Raw genomic sequence first — 15,648 nt, forward strand, 5'->3', positions numbered from 1 at the left:
GGATTCAGTGTGAGTTAAAATTAGGTGCAGAGTTAATCTGAAATAAAACAGCATGGCCAAGCATGATAGTGTAGATGAGACAAGGACAGGATCTTGTACAGGACACAGGGGCTGGATCAGGGCAACACCTGGAGAGCAGCAGGACATCTCAAAGCATGAGAGAGACAGGAGAAAGAAAGCCAGACAAAGGGAACAAATAAAAACACAGAGGTTAGTAGGGTCATGGTAAAGAACGGGGAAATTTGTCCTGCGAAAAAAGCTTCCACGGGTCAGGCAAGAGAACCCAGCGACAGACAGCGTTGTTGGCAGGTACTACAAAGCTAACTAAGAATGCTGTAGCTATGGTGATATGACAGGGTTAACACAGAACAGTGATAATATGAAAACCAGCCCGAACACCAATATAGAAGGAGTAACCTGAAGGTGAGTGATTAACCAAAAGCTTGTTTGAAAAGGTAGGTTTTTAATCTAGATTTAAAGATTGAGAGTGTGTCTGAGCCCCGAACAGTAACCGGAGGCTATTCCAGAGTTGAGGAGCTTCCAGGTCACAGACCAAAGCAGGTCACAGACGTTTCATAAAGAACCAGAACTGTGCTCCACTGTGGAGAAGAGGAGAATATTTCCTCATTAAGACCACTCACAAATGATGTGAATAATGTTGCAGCTGCGTATCTTTCTTTAATTTTTTCTGTGAAAAGTTGTTGAGAATAAATAATTTTTAATTATTTAATTAATTATTTTTATTTTAGCAACAACAAGCAATTTCTCAAACAAGTATCAGTCTTTCCCCCTAACTCCGGCCACTGCCGTATATGGTGCAATTCCGCTCTCTCTCTTCGCTAGTCGCATTGGGTAAAACAATAACACATAAGATCAAGCCCTAGCAGGGCATTTAAACATCAGTCTTGCAACAAATCACACGTCTAAACAATATTTAAGAACCTCTAACAGTGTTGTAATTCTTTGTGTACAAAACTGCATGTGGAACACAACACATTTCCATTTCGTGACAGACATTTCCCTCAGTGTAAAAGTTAGCTTAGCGGTTAGCTTCCTTTTCTCTGAGGGGAAAATCTACCGCCATTTTAATCCTTACATGTAGAGTACGGATACCAACACAGGACAAACGTAATCTCATTGTGAACCTCTCAAAACCACTGAATGTGGTAGCAACTGTCTCGTTTGACTGTCACAAGCAGGGGAGGTGGCCGAAGTTAGGGGGTGCTAGTAATCTTAGCAGTATTAGCACCTACTTAAACAAAAGCGTTTTTATCTAAAAACATATTTCCTTTCAAAGTCAAGCAAGTCTTGGACATTAATCTACACACATTTGACTCCTGAAAAATGTTGATTTGAGTGAGTAACGTACTTCTATTTATTTAGTGTTAGCTAAGATTTCCAATATTGTAATTAAAGTGGCCAGAACTAGGGGTACCTGCGCTAAATATGAATAGTGAAGCTAGATTTACGTTAACACACAGATGGACTGGACTATTCTCACAGGGGTGGGTGTATTTGAAAAGCTGTCGATATTTGCAGATGTTTCCGACCTGTGGTGTTCTCTATAATTACGGTCGGACCACTCTGTAGCCCCTTGAGGTGAATATTCAGAGTGAATATTGTAGTATCTGTGGGATATCAGGGGGTGTATTTTGGACAGTGCGTGCTGTACTGAGTAGTAGACAGACTGTGTGTGTACGTGTGGTAGTTTTTCTCACTTATGCTTCACTATTTTAACACCCGTCCTGGTCTGGCTCTCCTGTGGTCAGTGGGAGAACAGTGGAATGGTTGGCTGTGTGTGTGTGTGTGTGTGTTGGGGGATGTTCTGTGGCTTTCATAGCCGTCATCAGCTCTAACTGTGTGTCGGCGGTGTTTTATTCAGCTCTGCGATTTGAATAGTGCGTTGTGTAGGAAGCCGTTTACAGACAGTGGGGAGTGAATCAACACTTTGTCAGCGGCTCTCCTCAGCTGTGTGTGGTTTGTTGCTGTGTTTAATGCACAGAGCCTTAGACAACGGGTGGAAGCACTTATTACGTTTACAAATAAGTAATGTTGCTTGCTCTTTTGTGAGAATACTGTGTCCAAAAGATGGTGATATTGATGAAAGCGATTGTGAATGTAGAGTATTTATAATTTAAGTTATATTTAGTTGAATAAAATGTCAGTTGTCATGTTTAATGCTACACAACTGTTACCGTATAATGACGAGGGAGAACGTGTGAATGTAGAGTCTGACCGGAGAATGCACAGCTGTCTTTAGAGACTTCCTTTGACTACGAATAACCACAGACCACTTCCTCGAACCAACTGCTTCTAGAAATAATTTCTAAAAAAATATGACGCTCAGTGAGGAGTGTGGGGTGTTCTCCCTGTGTCTGCGTGGGTTTCCTCCGACAGGCAATACACACATATTTGTAAGTAGATTAACTGCATGACATTGTCCGCAGGTGTGACTTGGGTGAGTGTGTGAAACTGTCCACACGGGTGAATGTGTGGTTGACTGGGTGAGTGTGTGAATGTGTGGTTGACTGGGTGAGTGTGTGAATGTGTGGTTGACTGGGTGAGTGTGTGAATGTGTGGTTGACTGGGTGAGTGTGTGAATGTGTGGTTGACTGGGTGAGTGTGTGAATGTGTGGTTGACTGGGTGAGTGTGTGAATGTGTGGTTGACTGGGTGAGTGTGTGAATGTGTGGTTGACTGGTTAAGTGTGTGAGGGACTGGGTGACTGCGTGAGTGTGTGAATGTGTGATTGACTGGGTGACTGCGTGAGTGTGTGAATGTGTGATTGACTGGGTGACTGCGTGAGTGTGTGAATGTGTGATTGACTGGGTGTGTGTTTGAGCGACTGGGTGACTGGGTAAGTGTGTGTGAGTACCTGGGTGAGTGCGTGAGTGCCTGCCTGTGTGAGTGCCTGGGTGAGTGCGTGAGCGAGTGCCTGCCTGCCTGGGTGAGTGCGTGAGCGAGTGCCTGCCTGGGTGAGTGCGTGAGCGAGTGCCTGGGTGAGTGACTGATGTGTGTCATGTTACTGAGGCTGTGATCTTTTGCGCTCTCAGTTCTCGATGGCTGTGGCGTATCTAGGGATCAAACTCCCATTCTCCAAATAAAAAGGCCTACGTTAGCTATCGCTGGTGTGAACAGCAGCAGTGTGAAGGGCAGAGCCCCTCTTACCCTCACCACACACAGAACTGAAAGCAGGAAGGACAGTGTTCTTACCCTCCCTTTGTTTCTAACCACATTCTCACAGCACTGAGCTGCAGATGGCCATTTTCTGAGAGGGAAGCGAAACCCAACTGTGTATTTTTGGGTAATGCTGCCACCAATGGGCTGACCAAACCCTGGCATCCCGCTTGCCCTCTCGTTGCCGTGGTTATGGGCAGAGGGGCCGGCCAGCTGGCCGGCCAGTGGTATTTGTGGAATTGGCTCTTGTTCGTGCTAGGAATTGTCCATGGCTGAATATATATAGGAGCAGATGCTTAGCTGCTTGTACCAGAGTTCTGGACACGAGAGAAATGGTGTTCTCTCATTTGGATCCAGCTACTGTCCTCTCAGATTGAACGACATGCTCAGAAATGCTAATAAGCGAATGGAAACTGTCGGCCATCATCAGTTTGCATTATGCAGCTGTGTAGTGGACCGGACCGGCCCGGTTAAATGGGCTACTGCTTTAAATAATAGCCTTGTTTACCTTTCCTTCTTTAGTGACTCCCTCTCTGAGAGAGGCTCTGAACTTCTTAGCCCTGAGAGAAAGTGTTGACTAGTCTCTGTGAAGATGATTCTATTACAGAGGACATTGTTGTCTGTGCATGTTGAATCTGGAGCCCACCAACCCACACTCTGTAAAACAAAACCCCCGGGTCAGTTTTCTCTGTGCTGTTTAAGTCTAAAAACGGGATAAAACGAGCCGTTCTGATTCTGCTCTGCTTCTGACGTGAAGTGCAGTGACTTTAGAATCGCCCCGCCCCCTCGTCTGAGGCTGTCCAATCACAGCGCCTGACCTGTGTTTATGTGAGTGCACAAAAAGATGAGGTTAAACAAAGGAGAAATTAGAGCACTGGGCAAAAACGGAGAAGAAAGAGAACAGAGTGAAAACGGCTAAAAACCAGAGCTTCTGCTCCTCGCTCCTCACTGCTGGGCGCTCGGGGTCGGGGTGAACAGCGAGCGGCTCGTTATCATTTAAAGGAACAGGGCGTTCTGAACAGGGCTGTTTACACGGGGAGAACACTGCTGTGGGGATTGTTCCTTGTGGTGTTTTGGCCACAGCAGGTCACAGACATTACTTTAAAACCTTTCTAATTGTAATCAAATGAATACAGTGTGTTTAAGCGTGTTGTGCATTGTTGCTGATGCAGTCTCTTGTGTTTATTGAAAGCACAAACGCTGATGTATTTATGTTCCCTCGTTGCTTTATCGGGTTGTATGTTCTCTGATTCGATCGCACCACGTTCAGCTGTTAAGCAGTGTTTGCCTCCAGCTGCTCTGTAAAAATAAAATGGACTTTCTGAAAAACGTACGCGATCGCACCCTTCCTGTTCGAGATATTTCCATCTGCAAATGTTGCTGCTGAATTTAGCCCAGTGACCAACGACTGCGACATGAGAGAGACTCTGCTAACATCACCACTAATATGTCATATGTAACCCATGCAAACTAAGGTGTAGTCACCTACTGGATCAGCTCTGTGCGCTCCTACGTTTCCTATCTCTGTGTGAAAGAAGCCCCATGCTGCACTGTGAAGACCCCTTTAAAACCCAGTGATCAAGCCCTGGTTCTACTTCCATTTCTCAATCAGTTTAAGCTTTGTTTATTGTATCTTTCTAAACCAAACTCTGTGTGATCTTCAGCAACTGAGCTGTGTTTTTCCAAGTTGTGAGAGATGATCATTTTTGCATTCCTGTAACGCTAGACATTCCAGCAGTGCTTTTTAAACTGTTCGGGTCATCCTCAGTCCGGTAGCTATGAATAGAAGATTTCGGGAATTGCCCGGACCTTGGTTGGGGTTAGCCGCAGTGGCCTGTCCCAGAATTCCTTGACGGATTAAAGGGAATTCCAGCTAAACATAGATTTAGCAGCAGGTGATTCTTCTGAGAATGAGTCAGGATCTGCCCAGTCTTCTTCAGCTGCTTCTCCTCGTATTGTAGGGTTAATGAATAAATGAATGAATGAATAAAGTGATGTTGCTGTATGTCTGTCTCGTTTTAATGCACTTGGTGAGCTGTAACATGATTAGAACCCCAATAGTAGTGGCAAAGTACAAACGAGAATAAACCTGCTTCATTGGAAAAAGCTTCTAAGTGATTCATACCATGGAATTACCTGGAAATCAGAACTGGTAAAACTGGACCACATCGTTTAGATGTTGCTCTGGTGTGTGTGTGTGTGTGTGTGTGTGTGAGGTTTCTGTGAAAATGACACACGCTGCGGATTAATAACCGATTTAGTATCACACACAGGTAATCACCTTAAAGTCCCGCTCCAGAGAAACCCAGGTGGATGGAGGCTGAGGCATGGACTTTTTTTTTACCACCAAAAGTGTGATCCGTGGGATTCTCCTGTCCCAGCGAACGCAGTGACATTGACATTGCGCTGGGGTCAGGTTTCCGCAGACCTGCTGATGTCGATGTCCCTCTGAGCGTCTTTTATTGATCACGGACGGGTTTCAGGAGCGCTGAGGAACTCTGATATGATCCTGGCTTCAGAAAGAAATAATGCGGAGGGGGTCATTTCAGTGGGAAAAGCCATCAAATGCACCTCATAACGTAGAGAAGACTTCACTGGAAATGGTTCTGTTTCTAAAGTCATCTCCAGGGGCCGCTGTTGGTGTTTTATTAAAGGCTAAGCACCACTTAATGGACCTCCATGAATATTCCACATTATTGTAGTTACTGACAGATATAAGTAAGAATTAAAATGAAAATAGCAGCTTAATTTGCTTTAAAACTGACAATTTTATTAAATTGACGGAAAAACCCGAGCTCGCTACGGAAATTCTTGAACGCGACCGTGACGTCACTGGTGGACAACAGCCGAACAACGCCGCGGTAAAACACCGTTATGACTGACTGTTATGACAGTATCTAGCTAAATAACCAACATTATTCATGACAATAGCCTAGCAATAAGCTAAACTCAAATGTAGAGGTACCGTTATTCTTGTAAATGTGATCGAAGTCGAACTCGAGTTCCTCCGACACTATAAACCTCCGTAATGCAGCTACGTAGCCGAGTATAATCTGAGCCACCGAGTTTAGCGAGTCAAGCTAACGCTAACTAACACCAACTAAAACAGGCGAAGTGAGTGTCCTTACCCTGTTTACCTCCATGTTACAGAGGCTCTTGAACACCTTTCGTTGGTGACCTTACATGCCCATATTGTTGGAAAAGCGCCAGTGAAATGAGCTACAGATAACGGAGTGAGCGGAGGGTCCTTTCCAAAGTGTCCGTTTAAAGTGGACAAATTTAGTCCATTTTCTGGATATTTTGGGATCTTTGGGCCATTTGTTCACAGATGTCCCACTGTACATTGAATGATTGCAGCCAAAAACAACACACCTTTCTGCCATTTTGCATTAAATTAAGTGCAGCTTCTAGAGTTGTTGTCCACCGTCTACGTCACAGGCAAGACGCCTATTAGAGTTTCCCAACACCGCTGGGGGGGGGACTTACGGTCTTTTAAACCTTATTCCTTCAATTAGTAAGAAATAACATGTTTTCTGACTCAAACTCCACTGTATTTATTTGTTTGACACTTTCATATCGCTGCTGCTTATCCTTTGATATTTAAATAAAAGTTATGAAGGAAATAGTTTTATATTTAAGGCTAATTTCCCCTGGCTGCTTTTATAGAAATAGTGAAATATATAATAAATGACTGATTAAATGTTACATGATCTTAGTTTTTGAAGTAAGCCAGTTATTTAAAACCGAACAAAAAATTGTAAATAAATACACATGACTTTTTCTGACAGAAACGGCGTCGGCTCGTTTTAATGATGCGTGGTGTTATATGTAAATACTGTTTGAAGGATACTGACATATGTAGCTGCATTATGCCTTACGTTTACATGTGATTTACATTCGGAACAGGTCCAAGCTTTCATTTCATTCACCTACGGACACTTTTGAGTCACCAATCCACCTACCAACGTGTGTTTTTGGACTGTGGGAGGAAACCGGAGCACCCGGAGGAAACCCACGCAGACACAGGGAGAACACACCACACTCCTCACAGACAGTCACCCGGAGGAAACCCACGCAGACACAGGGAGAACACACCACACTCCTCACAGTACAGCTGATATAATTAATATTATTTAGTTTGATTAAATTACAGTCTTAATACAGTCTCAGTGTTAATGTAAGAGTCACTGTTACCATTGTATTGTTAGTGTGTGTGGGTGTGTGTAGGATCTAATCGGATGTCCACTGTGTGTACACAGTGTGGATGTGTAAAGGCCCCACTTTGTGTGTGTGTGTGTGTGTGTAATCCGCCCTTTCTGTCAGGGCATAACTGGAATGAATGAGTTTCATGGCTCTCCTCACGTGGGTGGATTCTGCAGTGCATTCATTGATATTCCGTCTAGTTCTCGCCATAAAAATGTAAAACGTTACTGTAAAACGTACCTCTTTATTACTTTATAGTTACTCTAATGGAGTAATGGGGACAGCCTTGGTCTTCTATTGTTAACTCCTGCCGCATTTTAACTGCATGTGGTTTAAAAGCCTAAGGCTTTGCAAACTTTAAACACCTATTAAACATCAGAGTGACTGAGCTGTGGGCTTTTTAAATCGATCGGCGGTGTTTCTGACCCCGTCTGTGTTTGTCAAACCTAGTAAATTTACATCTTCCGAAAGACGGAAAAAACTCATTCAAATGTTGTGGCTGGTTTGAAGCTGATGGGTCTGAGGCCGCTCTGATCACGGTTAAGAGGAGGAACGCACTGGGGTTTTACCGTAATATGCAAGTCTTGTGGACTCCACTGTGGAGTTACATCATTCACCAGTGCAGTGCTTCACTCTCCTGTTTGTAAGTAGGCGTAACAGATGAATGCGTTCATCTGTGCTCATGTTAGAGCCTTTTGTTTGAGCTTTTGAAACTGAAAATTTCTTTCTTTGTGCTTTTTATTTGTTCCCGACAGGACTAAGAAGCAGACGACATGGCATCACAAGAAGGGGAGGAGCCAAATGGTAACGGCGGCCAGTCAGAGAGCAGGCTGAAGAACAAGAAGCCGCCCAGTCTGGTGATCGCCATCCCGCCGTCGGAGCACGAGGAGAGAGCGACAGCTCAGGAGAGACAGGTACACGGCAGCGATAAACAGTCGTGTACCCTTTAGTTTATCGGCATCATCTTCAGTTCCACCCCTTTTAGCTGTTAGCTGAACTCCCCCTAGTGCCACCAGCATTGGGAGGGTGTTAACCGCCACTTTCTTGTCACTACCACAGCTCCCCCCTGAAATGTAACTGGTGATGTCACTAAACAACAATAACAGAACAACAACAAGCAGTAACGATAAGATGTTGTTGTTGTTGTTGTTTGGGACTGAACACAGCTCCGTCATCAGTTCAGACAGATCAGTAGAGTTTGTTCCTTCCTTGTTGCAGCGTCCAGCTCTCGCTGGATTCTTTCGTCGGCCACCGATCCAAGGAGCGTTTGAACCTCTTCAAAAGACCACGGCGTTATTTTATGAGCTGCCGTCGTGCGTCGGATAAAAACAAACGTGATCTCTGCTGCAGCTGGAGATTTTACAGATGGAGAGTTGGTGCTGGTCGTCTGCGTTGCGTGGCGTAGAGTGACGACTCTCTCTGGACGATCAGCGCTCTGCAAGGTTTACACGCTACGGTTTAGTCCCTACTCGACTCGCTCTGAACCACAAGAGAACAGCCACTAAACAAGAACCCGCTTCCAGAACCAGAACCAGGACCACATTTACTTACTTCGCCCAGTAGAGTAGAGCAGGTGTCACGCAGAGGATAAGATCTACTAGTCTCTTGCGAGTTTAGATAAAGTAACCCAAAGTGCCTTATGTTAGCTTTGAGGGCACCTCAGGCCTTATGTTTTGCACAGTTAGTACAATGACATGCCGTGTGTGTGTGTGTGTGTGTGTGTGTGTGTGTGTGTGTGTGTGTGTGTGCGCTCTCCAGGCTTTGCGTCCGTCTCTAAAGAAGAGCGTGAGTCTACAGCAATCAACAGAGGCACTCTCAGACAGTGGGAATGAGAGGAGAGCAGCTTTCCACAGACAGACTTCTCTCTCACAGAGCATCCGCAGGTAACACACACACACACACACACCCAGACTCATGTGCGTGCAGAACACAATAGAAGTTCTACAGCACAAGTATGGTTTAATGTTGTTTTATTTTTCACGCCCTTCACTGTTCCTGTAACAGTGTGTTTCTCGGGCTGTTTCCTCTCCTGAATGTCCTGAGTTTGTATTCGTGTGTTCATGTGTTTGTGTTTATTTGTGTGCTGCAGGGGGACAGCTCAGTGGTTCGGTGTGGGCAATGACTGCGAGAATAAACAGCAGGTGTGGCACAGGAAGAGTTTACGGCACTGTAGTCAGCGTTACGGCCGACTGAAGGCCCAGTACAGAGAGAGCCATGACGTTGGGAGCATGGACCAGACCCTCGACTCTCCTGGGGCTTATAAAATGCCAAAGGTACTCCACAGGAAACATGAACACCTAAATACACTTATTATTCAGCTACTTGAAGGTAGGCACAGAAGGGACCAGGTGACTGTCTGTGAGGAGTGTGGTGTGTTCTCTCTGTGTCTGTGTGGGTTTCCTCCGGGTGACTGTCTGTGAGGAGTGTGGTGTGTTCTCCCTGTGTCTGCGTGGGTTTCCTCCGGGTGACTGTCTGTGAGGAGTGTGGTGTGTTCTCCCTGTGTCTGCGTGGGTTTCCTCCGGGTGACTGTCTGTGAGGAGTGTGGTGTGTTCTCCCTGTGTCTGCGTGGGTTTCCTCCGGGTGACTGTCTGTGAGGAGTGTGGTGTGTTCTCCCTGTGTCTGCGTGGGTTTCCTCCGGGTGACTGTCTGTGAGGAGTGTGGTGTGTTCTCCCTGTGTCTGCGTAGGTTTCCTCCGGGTGACTGTCTGTAAGGAGTGTGGTGTGTTCTCCCTGTGTCTGCGTGGGTTTCCTCCGGGTGACTGTCTGTGAGGAGTGTGGTGTGTTCTCCCTGTGTCTGCGTGGGTTTCCTCCGGGTGACTGTCTGTGAGGAGTGTGGTGTGTTCTCCCTGTGTCTGCGTGGGTTCCTCCGGGTGACTGTCTGTGAGGAGTGTGGTGTGTTCTCCCTGTGTCTGCGTGGGTTCCTCCGGGTGCTCTGGTTTCCTCCCACGCTCCAAAAACAGACGTTAGTAGGTGGATTGGAGACTCAAAAGTGTTAGTAGGTGTGAGTGTGTGAAGGACTGGCGCCCCCTCCAGGGTGTGTTCCTGCCTTGCACCCAGTGATTCCAGGTAGGTTCCGGACCCACCACCGCCCTGAACTGGATGAGGGTCACAGACAAAGAATGAATGAGTTTTAAATTGGTAAAGAACTTTTATATCAAGTGAAGTTTCTTTAAACCTTCACAGGGTTCTTCACACTCACACATCTCTTTAGTAAACGTAGCTCTTTTTGGAACCAACAGTAGTTTATCAGGGACATTGCTCAAAGACTCCTTTCCTAGAAGAGTACAATCTGTTACTGCAGCAAAGGGAGACAAACTATGGACACACTTCAATTCAGTGTCCAAAACATTTGTGACTTTTGCTTGGATTGAGATTGAATTATTTTCACAGCGTTTGGCAGAAGTGCTTTGTCCTCTCTTTGTCTCAGCCTCAGAATAAAGCTAAAACACTGCCAGAAGCAGGAGACGGAGCCAAAACTGGAATACAATACAGTGTATTGTATAAATATCACACATTTAATAGAGTACAGTGATTAGATGATGGTTTATATGCTGCATGGATGTGTCAGGTTCACTGTGTGTTCTGTAGATTTAATGTGATCAATGATCAATATTATACACCGTTTCTCTTCTTTCTCAGATTGTGGACCCCCTGGCTCGAGGGCGTCAGTTTCGTTATGAAGATGCTGAGCGTCCCCGAACCCCCCACACTGCTCACGCTGCACCCCCGCCCCCCCTGACCCCAGGGGTGACCTCTGTCTGCTCCTTCTCCAGCCAGCGCTCCGGACACGCACGTTTACCACGGAGGAAGAGGGAATCTGTCGCTCGCATGAGCATCCGCGCAGCCTCCAACCTGCTCAGGGTGTGTGTGTGTGTGTGTGTGTGTGTGTGTTGTGCTTTTCATTCCTACACCTTTACTATCACCACACCTTTCTATAACACTGTAAACAGACGACCAAACCATGCTCTGACGCAAACCCCACTCTCACACAGACGCAGGGTTTTAACTTGAACTTGTTGCTGGAAACAGTGCTTGTGATTTTCGAGTTGTGCTTCATAAAAAAGCATAGAGCTATTTTCCACTGGCGTGGTTCCAGTGCCGCTGCCAAAATCTCAAGCGGTTTTGTGCATTTCCCTCTCACAAAGTGATCCCCAGCCTGCGAAATGGGTGCCATTCTTTCCCCATAGAGTTGCTCGTGTAGAGCCAAAGAACCAGCGACTGAAGTGCGTGTCCCTGACATCACCACGCAAAGTTATTTACCTGCATTTCTGCCATTTACTGCTGGAAGAAAAAAAGGATGTAAGACATCTTATGATGTGATAAACGATGAACTGTTCCACCATGTGGTTTATACAATGTCTTCTAACTTCAGTTTTCAGATCGGGTTACTCCCATATTCAGATACGGAATTGTGAAGCGCACTATCCAGTGAAAATCAAATCAAGTCAAATTTTATTTATATAGCGCTTTTCACAACAAAAAGTCGTCACAAAGCAGCTTTACAGAGATCCGGGTCCAAGCCTCCTGTGAACGAGCCAGGGGCAACAGTGGCAAGGAAAAACTCCCTCAGCACACGAGGAAGAAACCTTGGAAGGAACCAAGACTCATACGGGGAACCCATCCTCCTCGGGTCGACACCGGAGACACAACAGAGAACAGAGAAGAAGTAAAAGTGAACTGATGACAGATGAAAGGGTTGTAGTAATATAAATGTAGTATATTAGTGATGATGGAGAAGCAGAAATGAAAATGATGAGGATGATGATATTAGTGATGTATGAGTCTGAGGAAGGAGGAGGTGAGCAGTGATTCTGTGAGAGTTAAAAGTAGGTGCAGAGTTAATCTGAGATAAAACAGCACGGCCAAGCGTGGTACTGTAGGTGAGACAAGGCCAGGATCTTGTACAGGACACACAGGGTCAGGGGCTGGATCAGGGCAACACCTGGAGAGCAGCAGGACGTCTCAAAGCATGAGAGAGACAGGAGAAAGAAAACCAGACAAAGGGAACAAATAAAAATACAGAGGTTAGTAGGTTCATGGTAAAGAACGGGCAAATTTGTCCTGCGAAAAAAGCTTCCACGGGTCAGGCAAGAGAACCCAGCGACACAGCGTGTTGGCGGTTACCAGAAAGCTAACTAAAAGAGCTTTAGCTATGGTCATATGACCGGGTTTATACAAAGTAGTGATAATTTGAATACCAGCTCGAACACTAATAGAGAAGGAGTAACCCGAGAGTGAGTGATTAACCAAAAGCTTGGAACAAAGAGTAGATGGGCATCCTGTGAGCGAAGTGTACGTGACGGGCGATAAGGTATGAGAAGTTCAGAAAGATACTGCGGGCCTAAACCATTTAGAGATTTATAAGCTAAGAGGAGTATTTTATAGTCAATGCGAAATTTTTGAAAACTGTTCACTAGTTCACAGGAACCAGCAGCAGCTCCAGCACTGGCACTTTGTCGGTAGAAAAGGAGTTGTGTCTTTTAGGTGAAGCACTGATTAGCACCTCCTTGTGGTGCAGTTACTAAACGTTGATGAATATGTTCGAGTAAGTGAGGCACAAGCCAGTTCCAAGAAAGGCTAATTGGAAAAACCAACACACTCCACATCTGCTGATGGATTTTTTTAGGCAATGTTCTTCCCACAGTTTTTGTTTTTTTACACATCAGTAAAACTGCATTTGGATTAACCCTGGTGTGTGTGTGTGTGTGTGTGTGTGCGCGCGTGCGTTTAGGGTCGTCCAGGACTGCAGGGGCCTCTAACAGCTCGTGGTGTTGGGCGCAGAAGTTTTGCTCGGAGTTGGATGGAGGAGGATACGGCAGATACCGCAGACACCTCTGACTCTGTCTTCTTCAGCAAAGTGAGTGTCTAACTGTCCATGCTCTTCTCTTTTATCCCTCTTTCTTTCTCCACTGGGTGCTATAGGGTTTTCTTTTTGGGACATTACTGTAGACAGCAGAAAAAAGAGGTCTGATCTGAATAACACAGAGGAGTTTCAAGTAGTGGAGGAGAATAAGAAATAATGTTATGAGTAATTAGAAAAAGAAGCTCTGTGAATTGAGGGTAATTGATTAATCTGGTCACCTCTAAGTGACAGAACTAATACATCGGTGTGTAACAGATGGATGTCCATGAAGAGTTGTACTCTATGGCTGATGATGTGTTTGAGTCTCCGCCTCTTTCTGCCGCGTACGTCACAGACGGAGGATTCCAAGAAAGGCCGCGCTACCCCAGCATGTGAGTTCCAGAAAATAAACTGTAATACAAGTGTAAACTTTTAATAGAAGTGGTTGTATAACGGAGCACACTCACCTTCTCTCTTTCTCTCTCTTTTGCTCTCACTCTTCTCTCTTTCTCTCTCTCTCTTTCTATTTCGCTTTCTTTTTCAATTTCCCTTTTTCTCTCTTTCTCTTTTTCTCTCTCTCTATATTTCTCTCTCTCTCTTTCTATTTCTTTCTCTCTTTCTCCCTCGCTATTTCTTTCTCTCTTTCTCTCTCCATCTCTCTCTTTCCCTCTCTATTTCTTTCTCTTTTTCTCTCTTTCTCTCTCTCTCTCTCTATTTCTTTCTCGTTTTCTCTCTCTCTCTCTCTCTTTCTCTCTCAGACCTCCAGTGGGTCCTATAGATAAACATGCTCCTCGTCGTGGAGCTCGTATTGCGTCGCAGGTGAAACACTTTGCCTTCGATAAACACAAGCGTGAGTACGGGATGGGTGTCGTGGGGAAGTGGCTGAACCGTCACTACCGGCGGAGCCTGAGCAGCCAGATCCAAAAACAGCTGGATGACTTCCACAGCCACAGGTCAGGCCAAAGTACACACTACACGCAAGAGCAGTACACATGGGAGACATAAACAATCTTAAAGCAGCTGTATTCTTGTGTGTATCTCATTTCTAATATTCAAATGATGTTTGTATTTATTGTTTTTATCCCAGGCCTTACTTCACATACTGGATCACGTTTGTCCACATCGTAATCACGTTGCTGGCCTGCTGTACGTACGGCTTTGCTCCGGTCGGATTCGCCCAGCACTCCAACACTCAGCTGGTGAGATACTGAGACTCTTCCACTGTGTGGAACTTACTCAACTCTTTTTTTTTTTTTTCTTAAGTAAATGTGGTCCTGGTTCTGGAAGCGGGTTCTTGTTTAGTGGCTGTTCTCTCGTGGTTCAGAGCGAGTCGAGTAGGGACTAAACCGTGGAGTGTAAACCTTGCAGAGCGCTGATTGTCCAGAGAGAGTCGTCACTCTACGCCACGCAACGCAGACGACCAGCACCAACTCTCCATCTGTAAAATCTCCAGCTGCAGCAGAGATCATGTTTGTTTTTATCCGACTCACGACGGCAGCTCGTAAAATGACGCCGTGGTCTTTTGAAGAAGTTTGAATTTTATTGAGTTGCGATTGGAGTCAATTAAATGCATCAGTTATTTAAACGTTTACAGGGGGTCCTCGACTTACGACGTTGATCCGTTCCTACGTCGCGTCGTAAACCGATTTTCGGTCCAAACATACGTACATACTTTACGTAAATAACATACTGTAAGCACTGATCCTCTCCTAACACCTATCCTCCTCGGTCCCGAGCCGCGTAACCGTGTTTTATTCCGCCCCGCACACCAAACACAAAGTTCACGTTATGATGTTTACGTCGTAAAACCACTTAAGTCCAAACAATGCGTTATACAGTAAATGGGAGATGTGTCGTAACCACGAAACATCGTAACTCGGGACTGACGTAACCCGAGGACCTCCTGTACTTAATCTATTGAATCTCCTCCTCTTTTTCTGTCCCTAAGTCATCAGGGAGTCGTTACTGAGTCTGGAACTGAGTCAGTGTTATGATGAAGTCGCAGGGCGCCCTGGTCAGATTCTCACAGACACAGACTGTTAGAAACATGAGCTGAACTGAAAGAGAAGCAGCGAGACGTTTTGTTTGGATCAGTGTCACGCTCCAGACTCTGTGTCATTTTTCCCTCAGTCTCCAGAGGCTCTCAGTTCAGCCCAGTTCTGTTCCACTGTCTCAGCAACTCGCACAGAAAAAACGTACAATCACTGCTTTTCTTTCTTTCTTTCTTTCTTTCCCTTTCTTTCTTTTCTTTCTTTCATTCTTTCTTTTCTTTCTTTCTTTCTTTCTTTCCCTTTCTTTCTTTTCTTTCTTTCTTTCTTTTCTTTCTTTCTTTCTTTCTTTTCTTTCTTTCATTCTTTCTTTCTTTCATTCTTTCTTTTCTTTCTTTCTTTTCTTTCTTTCTTTCTTTTCTTTCTTTCATTTCTTTCTT

General features: G+C 45.2%; 1 protein-coding gene across 4 annotated transcripts in view; it reads left to right on the top strand.

Annotated features, from left to right (window-relative positions):
- Positions 1-15,648, top strand: part of LOC136691052 (inactive rhomboid protein 2-like) — a 63,296-nt gene that overhangs the window by 7,902 nt on the left and 39,746 nt on the right. For all 4 annotated transcript variants that reach the window (XM_066663319.1, XM_066663318.1, XM_066663322.1 and 1 more), the window contains 8 exons: positions 8,135-8,293; positions 9,138-9,262; positions 9,469-9,652; positions 11,018-11,239; positions 13,110-13,235; positions 13,497-13,612; positions 13,979-14,173; positions 14,308-14,419. In XM_066663319.1, the coding sequence (XP_066519416.1) occupies positions 8,153-8,293; positions 9,138-9,262; positions 9,469-9,652; positions 11,018-11,239; positions 13,110-13,235; positions 13,497-13,612; positions 13,979-14,173; positions 14,308-14,419 (1,221 nt within the window). In that variant the 5' untranslated portion in view covers positions 8,135-8,152. The remainder of the gene's footprint in view (positions 1-8,134; positions 8,294-9,137; positions 9,263-9,468; positions 9,653-11,017; positions 11,240-13,109; positions 13,236-13,496; positions 13,613-13,978; positions 14,174-14,307; positions 14,420-15,648) is intronic.

The sequence above is a fragment of the Hoplias malabaricus genome, chromosome 3 (genome assembly GCF_029633855.1).
Source record: "Hoplias malabaricus isolate fHopMal1 chromosome 3, fHopMal1.hap1, whole genome shotgun sequence".
Lineage (NCBI taxonomy): Eukaryota > Metazoa > Chordata > Actinopteri > Characiformes > Erythrinidae > Hoplias > Hoplias malabaricus.